Source organism: Benincasa hispida, chromosome 6 (assembly GCF_009727055.1).
Source record: "Benincasa hispida cultivar B227 chromosome 6, ASM972705v1, whole genome shotgun sequence".
Lineage (NCBI taxonomy): Eukaryota > Viridiplantae > Streptophyta > Magnoliopsida > Cucurbitales > Cucurbitaceae > Benincasa > Benincasa hispida.
In genome coordinates this window covers 36721482-36737481 of record NC_052354.1, presented here as the reverse complement: position 1 = coordinate 36737481, position 16000 = coordinate 36721482, and the positions used below count along the sequence as shown (strand labels likewise).

The window sequence follows — 16000 nt, the reverse complement described above, 5'->3', positions numbered from 1 at the left end:
TACTCCACCAGGTCACCAAATTTCTCCATACAAAGGTACAATATCTCGAGGTTGACTTTCTATCTGTCACCGAACCTGTCCAATCTGAGTCAGTATATGCTTCGATGCTTCGTGTGTCATATATTCTAAAAACTAAGCCCTTCCCTCGGGTAGACTTTAGATATCTTAGAATTTGAGTCACTGCTTCCATGTGTTCCTCATACGGATTCTGCATGAACTGACTTACTACACTCACAACATAGGAGATGTCGGGCCTAGTATGAGACAGGTAAATGAGTTTTCCTACAAGGCGTTGATACCTCTCCTTATTTACAGGAACTCCTTCCGTAATGTTTTTCAGTTTGCCATTGACCTCAATAGGAGTGTCAATGAGTTTGCATCCAGTCATTCCTGTTTCTTTTAACAGGTCCAGAGTGTATTTCTGTTGAGACACTGATATTCCTGCTTTCGATCTTGCCACTTTCATCTCGAGAAAATACCTCAGACTACCAAGATCTTTGATCTCAAATTCGTCTGCCATCCTTTGTTTTAGTTTAATAATTTTTGCCGTATCATCCACTGATAAAATGATATCATCGACATAAACCACTAAAACAGCAATCTTCCCTGAAAGTAATTTTTTGGTGAATAATGTATGATCAGAATGTCCTTGAACAAATCCTTGGGATTTAACAAACGCTGTGAACCTATCGAACCACGCTCTAGGAGACTGTTTCAACCCATAGAAAGACTTTCTGAGTCTGCAAACATGGTTCCCAAATTTAGCTTTGAAACCTGGAGGAGGAATCATGTAAACCTCCTCTTTTAACTCACCATTTAGGAAGACATTTTTTACATCCAGTTGATGTAGAGGCCAATCCTTATTCACGACAACAGACAGAAGAACTCGGATCGTGTTGAGCTTAGCCAATGGGGAAAAAGTTTTTGAATAATCAATCCCATACGTCTGAGTGAACCTTTTAGCAACTAACCTGACCTTATATCTCTCGAGCATTCCGTCAGACTTATACTTCACTGTGAACACCCATTTGCAACCAACTGTCTTGTGACCTCTAGGGAGAGCCACTAAATCTTAAGTCTGGTTCGCCTCGAGAGCTCTCATTTCTTACATTACTGCTACTCTCCACTCGGGAACTTCCATGGCTGCATGCACACTAGTAGGTATTGCTAGAGCATCCAGTTGAGTAGTGAAAGCCTTAAAAATAGGAGACAAGTTACTATAGGTCATAAAACTGTGCATAGCGTACTTTGTACATGACCTGGTTCCTTTCCTTAGAGCAATTGGCATATCAAAAATGGTATCATAATTGCCCGTTTTCGTCGGCCTCTCTCCAGTATCAGACTTCTGAGACAATTTTTCACCTTCCTGAGAATCTTCCAGCACCTCATTACCTCCTGTAATTTCAACATTCTCTGAGTTCGACTCACCATTTTCTATGTGCCCATACTTCTCTTCAAGGACCTTCTCTGAAACAACAAGATCTTGAACCTGAGCTAGTTTCAATGCTTGGACACTTTCTGATGGAACAATAAGAATTTCCTTGGTTTCCTTTCTGAGATTCTTCCTAAAGTATGTTATCCAGGGCACTTGTCTAGTAGGGAGGACAGACACTGGAATATCAGGACCAGGTTCGGGACTAGGTAGTATGAATTCAGGAATAGTAGGACTAGGCTCAAGATTGAAACTAATAGGTACGGAGTATGTGAATTGTTAGTCTCTTCACTCGTGGTCTCCCCCTGAAGACGACTAATGGGAAAGAATGGTTTATCTTCAAGGAACGTGACATCTATGGTGACAAAGTACTTTCTGAAAGGTAGGTGAAAACATTTATAGCCTCGCTGATGAAGGGGATACCCGACAAACACACACTTTTGAGCTCGTGGGGCAAACTTAGTTTGGTGAGGATCATGAGTGCGAACAAAAGTTATACACCCAAACACACGAAGAGAAACTTCAGGGATAAGACGTGTAGACTGGCAGGACTCTTTAAAGCACTCAAGGGGTGTTTGAAACTTTAGAACACGTGAAGACGTCCTATTAATGAGATGGGCTGCAGTGAGGACCACGTCTCCCCATAGGTACGATGGGAGAGACGCCGGAATCATCAAGGAACGAGCAACTTCAATGAGATGGCGATTTTTCTGTTCAGCCACCTCGTTTTGTTGCAGAGTATAAGCACAAGAGTTTTGATGGATAATCCCTTTTGACGTTAGGAATTCCCGGAGGGTGTGATTGACAAACTCACGCCCATTGTCACTTTGAAGGATGGCAATCTTCGTATTAAACTGAGTTAAGATCGTGGTATAAAATTGTTGGAAGGTAGACAGGACCTCGGATTTATTAGCAAGGAGGTATACCCATGTAAGTCGGGTATGATCATCGATGAGTGTGACAAACTATCGTTTACCGGACAGGGTAGAGATGTTTGAAGGGCTCCAAACATCACTGTGGATCAAGTGGAAAGTCTGGGTAGGTTTATAAGACTGAGAGACAAAAGAAATATGAGGCTGTTTAGCACGTATACATACATCACAAGACAAAGAAGAAATATTCACATTATGGAATAAATGGGGAAATAAATATCTTATATATTGAAAATTTGGATGTCCAAGACGAAAATGCCACAATAAATAATCTTTTTCAGACATAGTAAATGAAGATAAAAGACTAGTCCTAAAAGAATTCCTGGAGGAAGCATCTTCAAAAAGGAAATAGAGGCTCCTGTCATATCAGACAGTGTTAATCGTCTTCCCTGAGCTCAAGTCTTGAAACAAATCAACATCTGGTGAGAAGACAACTCTACAGTTCAAATCTTTTGTTATTTTACTTATTGATAACAAGTTGTAAGAAATTTTTGGTACATGTAGGACATTTTGTAGAATTAATCCCTAAAATGGTGACAATCTGCCTTTTCCAGCAACAAGAGCGAAAGACCCATCCGCAGTTCGAATCGTCTCATTTCCAACACTTGGATAGTACGAGAGGAATCGATCAGATGAGCCAGTCAAGTGTTTGGTTGCTCTTGAATCTAGAATCCATAACTCATTCCCTTCAACAAGGAAACTAAAAGATTGAGGGTTACCTGATTGAGCAACTATTTCGATCCCTATGGTACCTAAATCATTTGGGTTGGTCACCAGAGGTTGTGTGGCCCCCTCAATCGATTAACTCTCCAGAGCACGACTAGATTTTGACTTGTCATTTGGAGGGCGATGTTTACCATTAGGAGGTCGACCATGCAGTTTCCAACACTAATCCTTCGTGTGCCATTGTTTTTTGCAATGCTCACATACTGGGGGTGTTTTGCTATTCTGCTTGTCACCATCAGATCCAGAGGATTTCACACCAAAGGCAGTTGACTCTATAGTGGTAATACCAGACCCATTCATTGCACTTGATCTATTCTCTTCCAATCAAACCTCTGAACAGACCTCCATGAGAGACGGTATCGGTTTCTGCCCTAGTATTCGACTCCGAACTGTATCAAATTTGGGGTGCAACCCTGCAAGAAAATCATACACACGATCAACCTCTTCTATCTTCAAGTACTGAATTCCGTCATGCGGGCAGTTCCATATGATCTCCTGACATAGATCCATTTCTTGCCATAACAAAGACATCTTATTGAAGTATGATGTTACATCCATGCTCCCTTGTTTGCACACATGAACCTGTTTACGTAGAGTATACAGGTGGGATGCGTTCTGATGTCTCGAATATAACTGTCGGACCGCATCCCAAATATCTCGTGCGGTGGCTGAATAGAGTAAAGGTTTCCCAATTTGTGGTTCCATGCTACTGATCAACATCGAGCGGAGCAATGAATCCTCTCCCTTCTAGACACGCTCTTGAGGATCCCCAGGGCTTGGTCGTGGTATCTCTCCGGTCAAGTACCCAAACTTATGGCGCCCTTCAAGAACCATTTTAATTGTTTGGGACCAGGAGAAGTAATCTGGTAACAATTCTTGCAGAGTTTCCTATAGTCCCAGATAAAAGATTAGTAATAGGAAGAGTAGAAAGCATTGTTACCGGATTTTCTGAGTAGATTGGGACACTGAAAGAATCTTGGCCATTCAATTTGGCCCCGAGAGTGGCCATCTGTTGTTGGAGATTGGCCAATTGCTATTGGAGTTCCCCATGGGATTCAGATCTGGGATGTTTCTGGTCCATAGGGAATGGAATTTTCTCCAATAGAATCACCCATTCGAAATTGAGGTTGAACCAGGTACATGTGAGGGAGAGGTTGTCCACCATGGTATTGTGAGGAGGAGGCTATTGTTGGAATTCCAACGGTGGCAAAATAGGATTGCCCATGATCGGCGCTGCTCCCAGACAGTTGCGAAGGTAGGTGGCGAACGGAGGGCTCGGCGATCGGTTGCAAGGTTGAAGCGAATGCGCCAATCTGACCCGACCCGGTGGCTGGAGCAAACCCATGGCCGTTAGGAGCGAACCCAATCGTGTGCGAAGTCGAAGCACCCCTGTCGGCGGTGTTCGGCTGGAACGAACTGCTATGCTAGAGCTGGGAGGCGTTCGGCGCGCCGGTTGAGGTGAACGCGATCCGAGTTGAAGCTGCTGTTCGAGATGCGCGCTGGCTGGGTTGATAATGCTCGGCGGAGCGATTCCAGATGATGGGTTGATGAAATCTGGCGGTGCGACTCTAGATGGTCGTGGTTGCGCCAGGTTCAAGATGGTTCGGAGATATCAATCCATGACTGCTTGAATCACACCCACATTAGTCGTGTCTGGCAATGTTCCTTCACCTACCAAGTTTGATGACTGAATTTCTTCAATCGGGGCTAAGGTTTCATCACCTTGCTCTGATACCTTATTGAAAGATAGGAAGAAAAGAGACAAGACAAGGTTTACGTGAAAAACCCTAATCCAGGGAGAAAAAACCATGATAGAAAAGTTTTATTATTTAATGTCATATATACAAGAGTCTCCAACCTCAGATATAAATAGAATGAGGGAAACCCTAATTTTAGTAGGCATAAAGGAAAAGACAAATATGCTCTTAGGGCTAATGCATCATATTTCAACAGTTAACAAAGAGTGCTGTTTTTTCCGGAGTTCTTTAAGCAAGAGAGGGATGAATATGGTACCACTAGCATACATAAGCGATGTTCTTTTTTTCCAATTGGATAATTGAGTGTATTGTATGACCAATCATTAGGTGGAGAAAGGTAATTTGTGTGCCTGTTGGTTGCTTTAAGCAGGGTGGTCTACCTTTTGGGATATGTTGAAGGAATTTATCTCCAATTTTAAGAATTTTTAAGTTTTGTGTGAATGCTCCGTCCAAGTCAAGTGATCCTCCAAAGGTGTTGCCTCGTAAAAAGTGCTCCAAGTTCTCATGCGATTCGAAAAGACGAAGAAGTGATTGATTTGGATAGGAATTTTCTCATGGTGATCTCCCAATTGAATTTTGAAACTTAGATTATCACAAAGCACAACAAACTTGAATTTTGTATAGGTTATGGTGGATGGATTCAGATTAAGAACTTCCCTTTGCACTATTAGGATTTTTTTTTTTTTTTTTTTTTTTTTGAAATAGAAATAGAAATTTTTATTGATAAAATGAAAATAGGTTTATAATGAAACAAAAGTGCAAAAATACATGAACATGAATCTTGGGATCAGTAAATGTACCTAGATATCTCAACTAGGTTGACACGTCCATAGCACCCTCATCACATCTCTATACAAATAAAATCCTCTAGAGTCTTGAGAACATGATTACATGTAGAAAATAAAAGTATTCCAATTAAGATAAATATCTTAAATAGAGTAATTAGCAAAGAACTTTCACTATTAGGAATTGCAGACTTTCAAAGTTGTTGGTTTTTGGGGGTTTGATTATGGTTGCTTCTAAAACCCCAAATATGTTGGATTGGATTTGTAGTTCTCCTTTATTGACGTAAGGAGGAATTCTTGTAGTTTTATTCCTACTTCCATTGAAATTCAAGACAAGTTTTTAGGTAGCACTTATCTTAATTTGGAGATATAATTTCTATTGAGCCTTCTTCCTTTGTACAATCTTTTGGATGAATCTTGGACTCAAGTGATTTTTTGAACCCTTGAGATTTGATTTGTATTAATATGGTAATTGAAGACAAAAAGTCACTTTGGCATACTGAAGTAGTTACTTTTTTCTGTGGATGGTTTTGTTCCATTTACTGATATGCTTACAGTTGATGGTGTGGTAGAAATCGTTGAGTCGGGAGATGGGGCATTGATTGATCCTAGTTTGATTGCTTCAGAAGGTTTTGGAATTCGGTGAATCAAGTACCCATCAGACTCTTTTGGCGGTTTCTTCATTGTCAACTAGTGAAGTGAAGTAGGGTTGTATTGAAGCTTTTCCTAAGTTCTATTCTCGGAAAAAGCCAGCTAATGAAGATTATGATGTTCTTAAAGATAGGATTACAGGTACTGTGGTTTCCTTCGGTAAACAATCATCTCCTCCTCAGGTTTCCAGTCCCATTTTTTGCAGCCAACAAGTCACCTTTATGGATTTGTCTAATCCTTTATTCACTAAAGGTGTCATTCATTTAACAAAAGATTCAACTGTTATTAATCCTTCTCTTGGTTTTGATGCTTCAAATGCCTAATTCAGAGGTCATTGTGAGGAATGTAGAGTCCGTATTGCTCGCCATTAATAACATTTCGAATGATATTTCAAAAGATTGCTTTTCAGAAGCTCTAGTTTCTCTATTTCAAGGTTGTACTTACTAGTTTTCTCTTCGTCTGTCCTTCCAAGCAAATTTGATCTCTTATTGCAGCTTGTGGCTTTTTTACCTTTCCTTTTCTCTTCGCTAGCTGCTTGTGGCCTTGAGTTGTGTGAAATTCCCATCTTTGCTTATGGCATCCCTGGACAGGCTTAATAATATATTTTTGCAGTTTCCTATCAATGATTTTACGTGAAGTTGTTTCTTTCTCCAGGCTTTTGGATCAGTGTTTTGTGCCTGGTGAAATGTTTTATTTGGTTGTCTTGTAACTTCAGCTCTTTGTTTGCCTTGTGGCTGTTTCAATTTTGGAGTTTGGGTTCCTACTATTCTTGGTCTTTGGTTCCTTGTTGTTGCCTCAAAATTCGATTGTTGTCGCTTTTTAATTTTGGTTTTTACTGCGATTTTATTTGGTTGTTTCTAGGGCTGTTTTGGTTTTCTTTAGTTTCTTTTGGGACCTTTGGTTTGTTTTGTTTTACTCATTAGATTTATTTGTGTTGAAGTATTGTTATAAAAATTTATCATAATCTATCAGCTCAAACTTTTGAGTTGATTGGTGATTTAAGTATTAGAGTAGGAAGTCATGCAAGTCTTTCTTCAGGATTAAGATTCTCTTGTAATCCGCCAGAGGGGTTCTCTTGCAAGTCTTTCTTCAAGATTTTAGTTGATCTTTCTCCCATTGTCGGGTCGGTCTTTGATGTGTTATGGAGGATTAAGATTCCAAAGAAACTCAGGTTTTTTTTCCTAACAAGTTTTGCTTGGCCGTGTGCATAAGATGGATAAGGTTTTTACCTTCATTAATGGGTCCTTTTTGTTGCATTCTTTGTTGGAAGGTGGAGAAAATCATGGATCACCTTCTTTGGGAGTGTCATCATGTGAGATCTATTTGGAACTATTTCTTGCAGGAGTTTGATTTTTCACTTGCTTGCCAGAGGGACATTCAGTTGATGATTAGGGAGTTCCTCCATCTGCCTTTTAAAGAGAAAGGGTGCTTTCTTTGGTTTGCAGGGGTGTGTTCTATTGTGGGATTTGTGGGGAGAGAGAAACAAGAGAGTGTTTAGAGGCATGGAGAGGGCCCCTAGTGAGATTCGGTTTCTAATGATGGTTTACGTTTCTCTTTGGGTTTCGATTTCGAAGGTTTTTTGTAATTACACTCTACGCAATATCTTTCCTAGTTGGAAATCCTTTCTTTAATGGGGTTGCTGTGGGCTTTTTTTTTTGTATATCCTTGTATTCTTTCATTCTTTCTCAAGGAAAGCAATTGTTTCTATATATATATTAAAAAAAAAAGTAGGAGGTCATGTGTTCGTCATGTCATTTTCTCTCCCATTTAATATTGGTTTCACTTGTTGGACATTCTATAAATTTCCAAGCCTACAAGTGAGTGGAAGTGTTGAAGTATTGATATATTAACCCACCCGCTCAACATTTTGGGTTTGGTAATTAATACTTTGCTTTCTTTCTTTCTCCCCCTTGTGGAGATTGTTGCCTTGAGCATTAGACCCCTTTCATTTTCAATGAAAAGTTTAATTTTTTATTAAAAAGAATAAAAACTAAACTCAAATTTTAGTGATAGAAGTGTAACATTTTGAAATATGAGGACCAAAAGGATTTTTTAATTATTATTATTTAATAATTTAATTATCATTATCATTATTTATTTATTTATTCTTTTTACTACTTGTTCAACATGGGATACTTATGGTTATTTTCATTTGTGTATCTGAACAACAAATAACTGGCGCCAAGATTCCATTCTGAAACTACTTTACTCTCCCAATGCGTACAGAGTTTTTGGCTAGGATGGGTTGTTCGTTCATGGCCATTGTTTTGGGCTCTTTTCGTCAGCTTTTTTCTTGGGACTGCTTATTCCATCGATGTGAGTGGGTTCCTTTATCTTATCATTTATTTCCAGCTTCTTAATCTGTCAAAAAGCCAAATCCAGCATGTTTATCTGACTGGCTACAATATCTACATGCTGAAATCTTGATTTGATATATCATCTTATGACTCCGAAGAGAAAAGTTTAACCTGGAAAAGAGGTGAAACAACCTTAACAAATTTATCATCACGTCAACTCAAATATCTATGTTACATTTGGTTGAAGTTGTATGCTTGCATATATTCTTTGTTAGCACATTATCTTTGTAAACTAATCATCACATGAAGCTATTGGTCTGGTTGCATTATGTAAAGCTGATTATGAATCTTTAATTGGAGTGTTGAAACTAATCTTTCCATAATTAAAACTTGAGGTAACGATAATGATTTTTGCACGAGATCCAAATAGGTAATCAATTTTCACTTTCTTTTCCTTTTCATGACCTTCCTTTGTCCCCCCTTAACCCAATAGAGTTGTTAGATAGGAGTTGGATATGCAAAACTAAAGAAACGAGAGTAAGCTCTTATCTTCCTCTCCTTGTCAGTGCTACTGCCCCTTGTAGTTGGGAGTGTTCAAAAAGTAGGTTGATAAATTCTAGGCTAGATAAGACATCTTGACTATGGCCTAACATGCCTATCTCTAGGAAGGCAAAGACTTCTCAAGGTCCCATCTTCCAAACTTTCATCTTGTCTTCTGTAATTCTTCACCATTCATTGGCTATCAAAATTGGACCAACAATTTGTCTATCACCTACAAATCCATTTTAGAAGGTGATTGTAGAAGGCAATACTTTTTCCAATCTCTCTTCCAAGACTTGGGAAACCACAAATTTTCCTTTTATAAATTCAAGAGGTCAATTAGATTTTTTAGTTATCTCATACATTGGTTCATATTCTTTCTATTTACTCCATGTTCTCAAAAAGTTTTAATAGGTAACTATTATGGTTGTATCTACTTAGTCCTTAAACTTTAAAAATTTCTAATAAGTTCTAAAACTTTAAAATTTGTATATTATAAGCATACGTGTTAGTTTAATGCTTATGTGGCACGTTGAATGTATTATTGAAGGATTAATCCAAAATCTATCTGCTACGTAATTCTGAAATAATACATCATTAACATGCCACATAAGTATTAAACAGATTGATGAGACGAATATTAATTACAGAATTGAATGTTTGGAGATTCTTCTTTTTTTTTTTTTTCCCTATAAGGACGAAATAGGTGTAACCCTAAAGGTTCATACATAATAGAAACTTTTTAAAGTATAAGGACTCAATGCCAAAGTGAGCTTAGCTAAATGATAATTGGCATGATTTTTCCTAGAGGAGATTGGAGGTACGATCCCCCATTCCTACACTTGTATTAAAAGATATATATATATATATATAAGAACCGAATAAAAACGGGATATATTTGTCATTAACCATTTACTTTTAAAAAGTGCATTATATGTCTGCATCAAATGACAACATAATGATTCCGTAGCTTGATTCTGAACCAGAAGAACCTTCAAATTCTGGACGAAAAGGATCTATAAGAGCCCTTCCAATTTAAACAATAATTTATCTTTTAAGAAAAACTCAATTTATTTCGCAAAACTTGGTAGGTTGAATCAATTAAAACTCTTAAGTAATAATTGTATCAATTTAAAAACTCTAACTTTCATAAGTGAATCGATTTTGACCATTTGAAAGATTTCATTTTGAAATTGTTAATGCATAATTCTCATGTGTGTAAGATTTCTTTAATGCAACTATTAACATAATATTAGAGGAAAATGTTAGAATCAAGTGGATAATAGGGGCTTTCATTTATTTTCTTCATGTAATTTTTCTTGGTACTTAGTAGAATTTTGGGAGAAAAATAATTTTATGAACTTTTTAGTTGATCTTATATAGGATTAAGTGAAAGCAGTCGTGCATCAATAATAGACGGTTTAAATTGATTCACTTACAAAATTTTAGGGTTTAATTGATTCACCCAACAAAATTTAGAAGATAAATTGACCTTTTCACTTCACTGAAATTTCTTCCTCCTTAATTTTAATGTTCTATATTGTGATTCAAGATGATGGAAATAAATATCATTGCGAGCATAGTTATATGTTTGAAAGAAAAATTGATTTTGATTAAGAGCTTGACGGTCTTTAACTTTTCTGTTTCTTCAGCTGCCACTATTGAGGTGGAAGAGATTTGCTGTGGTTGCTGCTATGTGCATTCTAGCTGTTCGAGCCGTGATTGTTCAACTTGCTTTTTTCCTACACATGCAGGTTTAAAGATACCTCTTATTTTGAATAAATAATGATTGCTATCAATGCCTTAGTCATTTTGTGGCTTGTTAATTTTTTTCTTAAATGTTTATTACTATGCTAAGACGGACATAAAAATTATGTTCAACAGAAGTTGGGGGAACCAAAGATTAGATAATATTTGAACGGGTAGATACATTGATGGCAGATTACGCATACGAAAGTGAGCTCAGTGGAAAAAGCCTGCATTAGAAAGGTTTAGATAAATTGACCAGTAAGTTTAGAAAACATGAGCTGTATTAGAAAGATGTTAAAAGACCATGTGATCTAGACTAGACTGAAATGGACGTGTCCCTTGAAGACTGATCACTGATGTTAAATTTGGATTAGATCAGATTTAACTTAAATTTTTCGAGCCATTGTTTTTCTTCTAGGTAAGAGTCAAAAGAATATATGAATACATGGATGTGGAAAGATCGTATACTCATGTATTCTTTGGCGTCTTGGTCAATCACCTTCCATCGTTTACTCAAGGAGGAGGAAATAATAGAGTTTCAGGGATTGCTTGGTCAGCTTTCAAATAGGAAAATGATAAATGATTTTGACAGAAGATCATGGTCATTGGAGGGTAATGGGATTTTTTCAGTAAAATCTCTATCAAAACATTTATCTCCCTCCTCCCCGATGGATAAATAGATCTATAATGCCTTATGGAAGTCTAACAGCCCTAGACTAGTTAACATTCTTGTGTGGATAATGATATGTGGCCACCCAAATATTTCCTCAATAATGCAACAAAAGCGGCCTGCTAGTTGTCTTTCTCCATCCATTTGTCTGTTATGTAAACAGCATGACAAAGACCCACAACATCTTTTCTTCACTTGCCCTTACTCAGAATGTTGTTGGTGGAAACTGTTCACAATCTTCAACTTATCATGGGCTTTTAGCAACAGACTTTAGAGGAAATTTACAGCAGCTCCCTTTGGGTCCACAACTAAATAGAAATTCTAGATTGATTTGGATCAACGCTTGTTGGTTGGATCGACCCCTTAGACATGGGCTTTTAGCAACATACAGTGAGGAAATTTACAGCAACTCCCTGCTAATGAGATATAGTTTAAAAGAAATCAAAGAGTGTTTCATGATTGACCCCTTTGTTGGTTGGATCGGTTTGAGCTTGCCTGTAGGAATGCCTCTTTGTGGTGCATACTGTCAAAGCAATTTGAAGACTATTCTATTAAGGATTTTTGCTTAAATTGGAGATCATTGATCTTTCTTTCCAGCCCAATAATGAAGTCACGGACTAATTTATTTTGTATTCTGGTTGCTGTATTTCTGGTTTTTATGGTTATGTTTCTGGTTTTAGTTTTTATCTTCACATGAAAGATGTCTATCTTGTTTCTATAATTCCTCACTGTATGGGCTATGTTTTAGCCTGGGATTTCCCTTAATTTTCGGCGGTAAGAAATGATGAGGGTGCTAAGGGGGTGTCAATCTAGTTGAGATGTCCGGACGCACCTCCTGATCCATAAGTCTCATATTTCTTGCTCTAGGTATATCTCTCTTGTACTTCGAGCATTTGTCTCACATTATTATATTAATAAAGAGACTTATTTCCATTATAAAAAAAAAAGATTGTATAAAAGGGGAGTTGAGGTATCCATGTAAGGCCAAAAGGTTACAAAAAAAAGGCTTCAAATTAGTTGAATATGAACTCGATCATAATTACCAAAAGACTTGGAAAGAGAATGCCAAATAGGTGCAAATAGATTAATAGAGTTCCATATCTCATCTAAGCTAATCATCTTCTCTTTGAAGACCCTCCAGTGCCTTTCCAATCAAGGCTTGCACAAAGTTTCCATCGTAGCGTTATTTTTTTTAGTAAAAGAAACAATTCATTTATATGTATAAGAGGAGAAACCTGAGCAAAGAAATTACAATAAAAATGGCCAATTACTAACTAAAAAAGATAAACTGAAGTGAGTGAAAGGGCGCTTTAATTTACACCAAGAAAAAGCAGTAAACAAAACAAGTTCTAAAAACCGAGCACTAAGAGAACATGTATCATTAAAAAGTCTTCCGTTCCTTTCACCCCATAAGCACCAGAGGAACACACGAATGAAGGTCAACCAATCACCTGCATAGTACCACCAAAAGGATTCAAGTTTTATTCTCTAAGGGAGTTCCAAAAAATAAGTGGCTCAATAATCTCGCCCAAATAGAAGTTGAAGAAAAGATGTTGCTGATTTCCTCCATCCATTCTACAACACATCCTGCACCATCTTGGGGCAAGTGAAGGATTTGAAGTATTTCTTCCGTGTTTAGGTTCCTGTGTATGAGCACCCATGAGAAGACTTTCACTTTCTTAGGAACATTAGCCCTCCAGATCGCCAGTGTCATTTTTAATATCAACTAGCAATCCACTCGAGAGTTTCATTATCTTTCAAATTTCTACTTAAAGGAACAATCCAACCACCTGAGGAGTCAGACGAATACTGATTGATTCGGCTATCATTTGTAGAGGTTATGTGCATATTCTTGGGAAAGAAATTGATAGGATTTTGAAATATAGAATCTAGATCTATATTAGGTTTACGACCTTTTTTTCTAGAAAAAAAACAACAAAAAAGATAATAACCAATTCATTCAAAACTAGCAAACCACAATTACAACCTAGTGGGCAATGGGATAAGGTGTCCCCTTCCCAACATCTGGTCCGACCAATCTAAGTAATGAAGAAGATGGAGCAATTACAAAAGAACTTGTGTTGGCTACTCCAAGTAGAGGTCGTGAATGTGGTACAAGGTCACCAAAATAAGCAAACGGATTGAACTTATTTTAGAAGACACTAGTATTTATTTCCTTCCATACTGATCACAAAATAGCCTTCAAAGCATTGATCCATAGGAGTAGCACCCTTGCTTTGTCTTTTAAACCCTAATCATTCATGGATTCCACCATCCAAATATCTATAGACATAGGGCTACACCAATTCAAACTGAACAGGTTGCCAAAATAATCCCACACTCTATTGCTAAAACTGTTATGGAGAAGGAGGTGGAAAGCAATGTGTTCACTCCTTTTGCATAGGCATAGCTTCTTTGAACCTTATCAAAAGTGTTACTGATCCATCTCAAATTGCCAAGCACGACTTATTTCCCTAGAGCCTTCTATTCTCTTGCAAAGCCAAATAGTTGTTGAGTGATATTTTGACGTAGGGTAATAATCATTGTAAAATGGGAAATGAGAATGGAGATGTATGTGTTAAAAATATTAATATTTAAGTTTTACACATTAGCATTTATGTTAAAAGTTGTTTCGTATCTTCTTTGTTTTGTGCACTTATATGTTTGGGAATGACTAATATGGTCAAAGTTTACAGACTCACGTGTTCCAGAGACCTCCGGTTTTTTCACGTTCTCTGATCTTTGCAACTGCATTTATGAGTTTCTTCTCGGTCGTTATAGCATTATTTAAGGTAAACATTGATTTAAATGGCAAGTGAATTTTAATAGTTCATTTGTTATCTTTTCATATTTAGTATAATAATATATTTTTAATATCCATAAGGCCAACCGCATGATCCTACTATATTTGGTTGTCAAGATGACTTGTAAGATATTAAATTCTAGATAGAAGGCTACCACAGCGTGAACTCATTCTCTCTAAGTCTTTTGTTATTTACATGAACCTTATTAACCACGGGGCCAACCCTGGTGGTTCATATTTAGTACAATGATGGTAACATTTACTTAACTCTTGCTTGATTATTCCTGTAACGTGTTATTCTACTTGAGTTTCTAGGATATACCAGATATTGATGGAGATAAGATATTCGGCATTCGTTCCTTTTCCGTGCGTCTAGGGCAAAAGCGGGTTGGTATTGAGTAATTCAATTTTTATGCAAAGTATCTTCCATGTTGGCACAAACATGTATAATAATATATCCTAGAGTGAGGATTTCACTTCTGCAGGTGTTTTGGAGTTGTATTTCCTTACTTGAAGTAGCATATAGTGCTGCTGTTTTAGTGGGAGTTGCATCTTCCTCCCCGTGGAGTAAATGGCTAACGGTAAATCTCTGGTTCCTTGAAATGGATATGTTGACATCATATTTTCTTTTTAGTTATAGTTCTGTTAAAAGAAAAACGGAGTTTAAATATTAAGGGGAAAAAAAGTTCCTAGACCTAGTCTCCAAGATAAGATGGATTTTGAATAATTAAGGCCCTGTTTGGTAACCATTTTGTTTTTTGTTCTTTTTTTTTTTAAAAATTAAGCCTATAGACACCACTTCCACCTCCAAAATTCTTCCTTTGTTATCTATTTTTTACTAATGGTTTAAAAAAACAAGGCCAAATTTTGAGAACTAGAAAAAGTGGCTTTCAAAAAATTGTTTTTGTTGGAATTTGGTCAAGAATTCAACGATTGTACTTAAGAAGGATACAAATTATTGTAAGAAATGTGGATGAAATAGGTTTAATTTTCAAAACCAAAAACAAAAAGCCAAATTGTTACCAAACGGGCCTACATGTTTGTTTGAGAGCGATTACAAAAGTGATTTTAACCCTTTCAAAATCACTTCTAATATGCCTTTATTATTTCTTTACTTTCTAATTAACTTAATATCTTTGTACACTCTTTAGGTTTTGGGACACGTCACTTTGGCATCAATTCTTTGGATTCGTGCCAAATCAGTTGATCTGAAGAGCAAAGCTGCCATAACATCCTTCTACATGTTTATATGGAAGGTATGCTGTAGGAGCTTATGTTTCTGACTAAACAAGAAACAGTTGATAGTTAAACTTAAATTGCTGCTAATCGCATGATCCTAAGCTGCTTTATGTGGTGGTCTAACATGTAGTCTAGTAACTGTAAATTTAAGATAAAATAAATGTTTATTATAAATTTAAGGTCTCCTAAAAAACATGTTAAATAATCAATCACTCATGTTCATGCTGTTGGATTATAGATTGATTCAATTTTTTAATACCTATAAATTGACTTGTGACACCAAAGAATGCTTCATCGTTTGAAAAATTGAGTTCTCAGATACTAATGTAGTTGTATTCTTTGAAATGCTTTTGGTGATATCTTAATCTAGTTACACAAATTTTTGGTTACTGTCGTCATTATCTTGTCAAGCATGTTCC

General features: G+C 36.9%; 1 protein-coding gene across 4 annotated transcripts in view; it reads left to right on the top strand.

Moving 5' to 3' along the window:
- LOC120079349 (homogentisate phytyltransferase 1, chloroplastic) overlaps window positions 1-16000 on the top strand; it is a 28878-nt gene that overhangs the window by 11623 nt on the left and 1255 nt on the right. For 3 of the 4 annotated variants that reach the window (XM_039033510.1, XM_039033507.1, XM_039033509.1), the window contains 6 exons: window positions 8510-8599; window positions 10773-10874; window positions 14236-14331; window positions 14658-14729; window positions 14828-14923; window positions 15494-15598. In XM_039033510.1, the coding sequence (XP_038889438.1) occupies window positions 8510-8599; window positions 10773-10874; window positions 14236-14331; window positions 14658-14729; window positions 14828-14923; window positions 15494-15598 (561 nt within the window). Of the gene's footprint in view, window positions 1-8509; window positions 8600-10772; window positions 10875-14235; window positions 14332-14657; window positions 14730-14805; window positions 14924-15493; window positions 15599-16000 lie in introns of those variants that run through there. The other variant, XR_005482217.1, reaches the window with a different exon arrangement.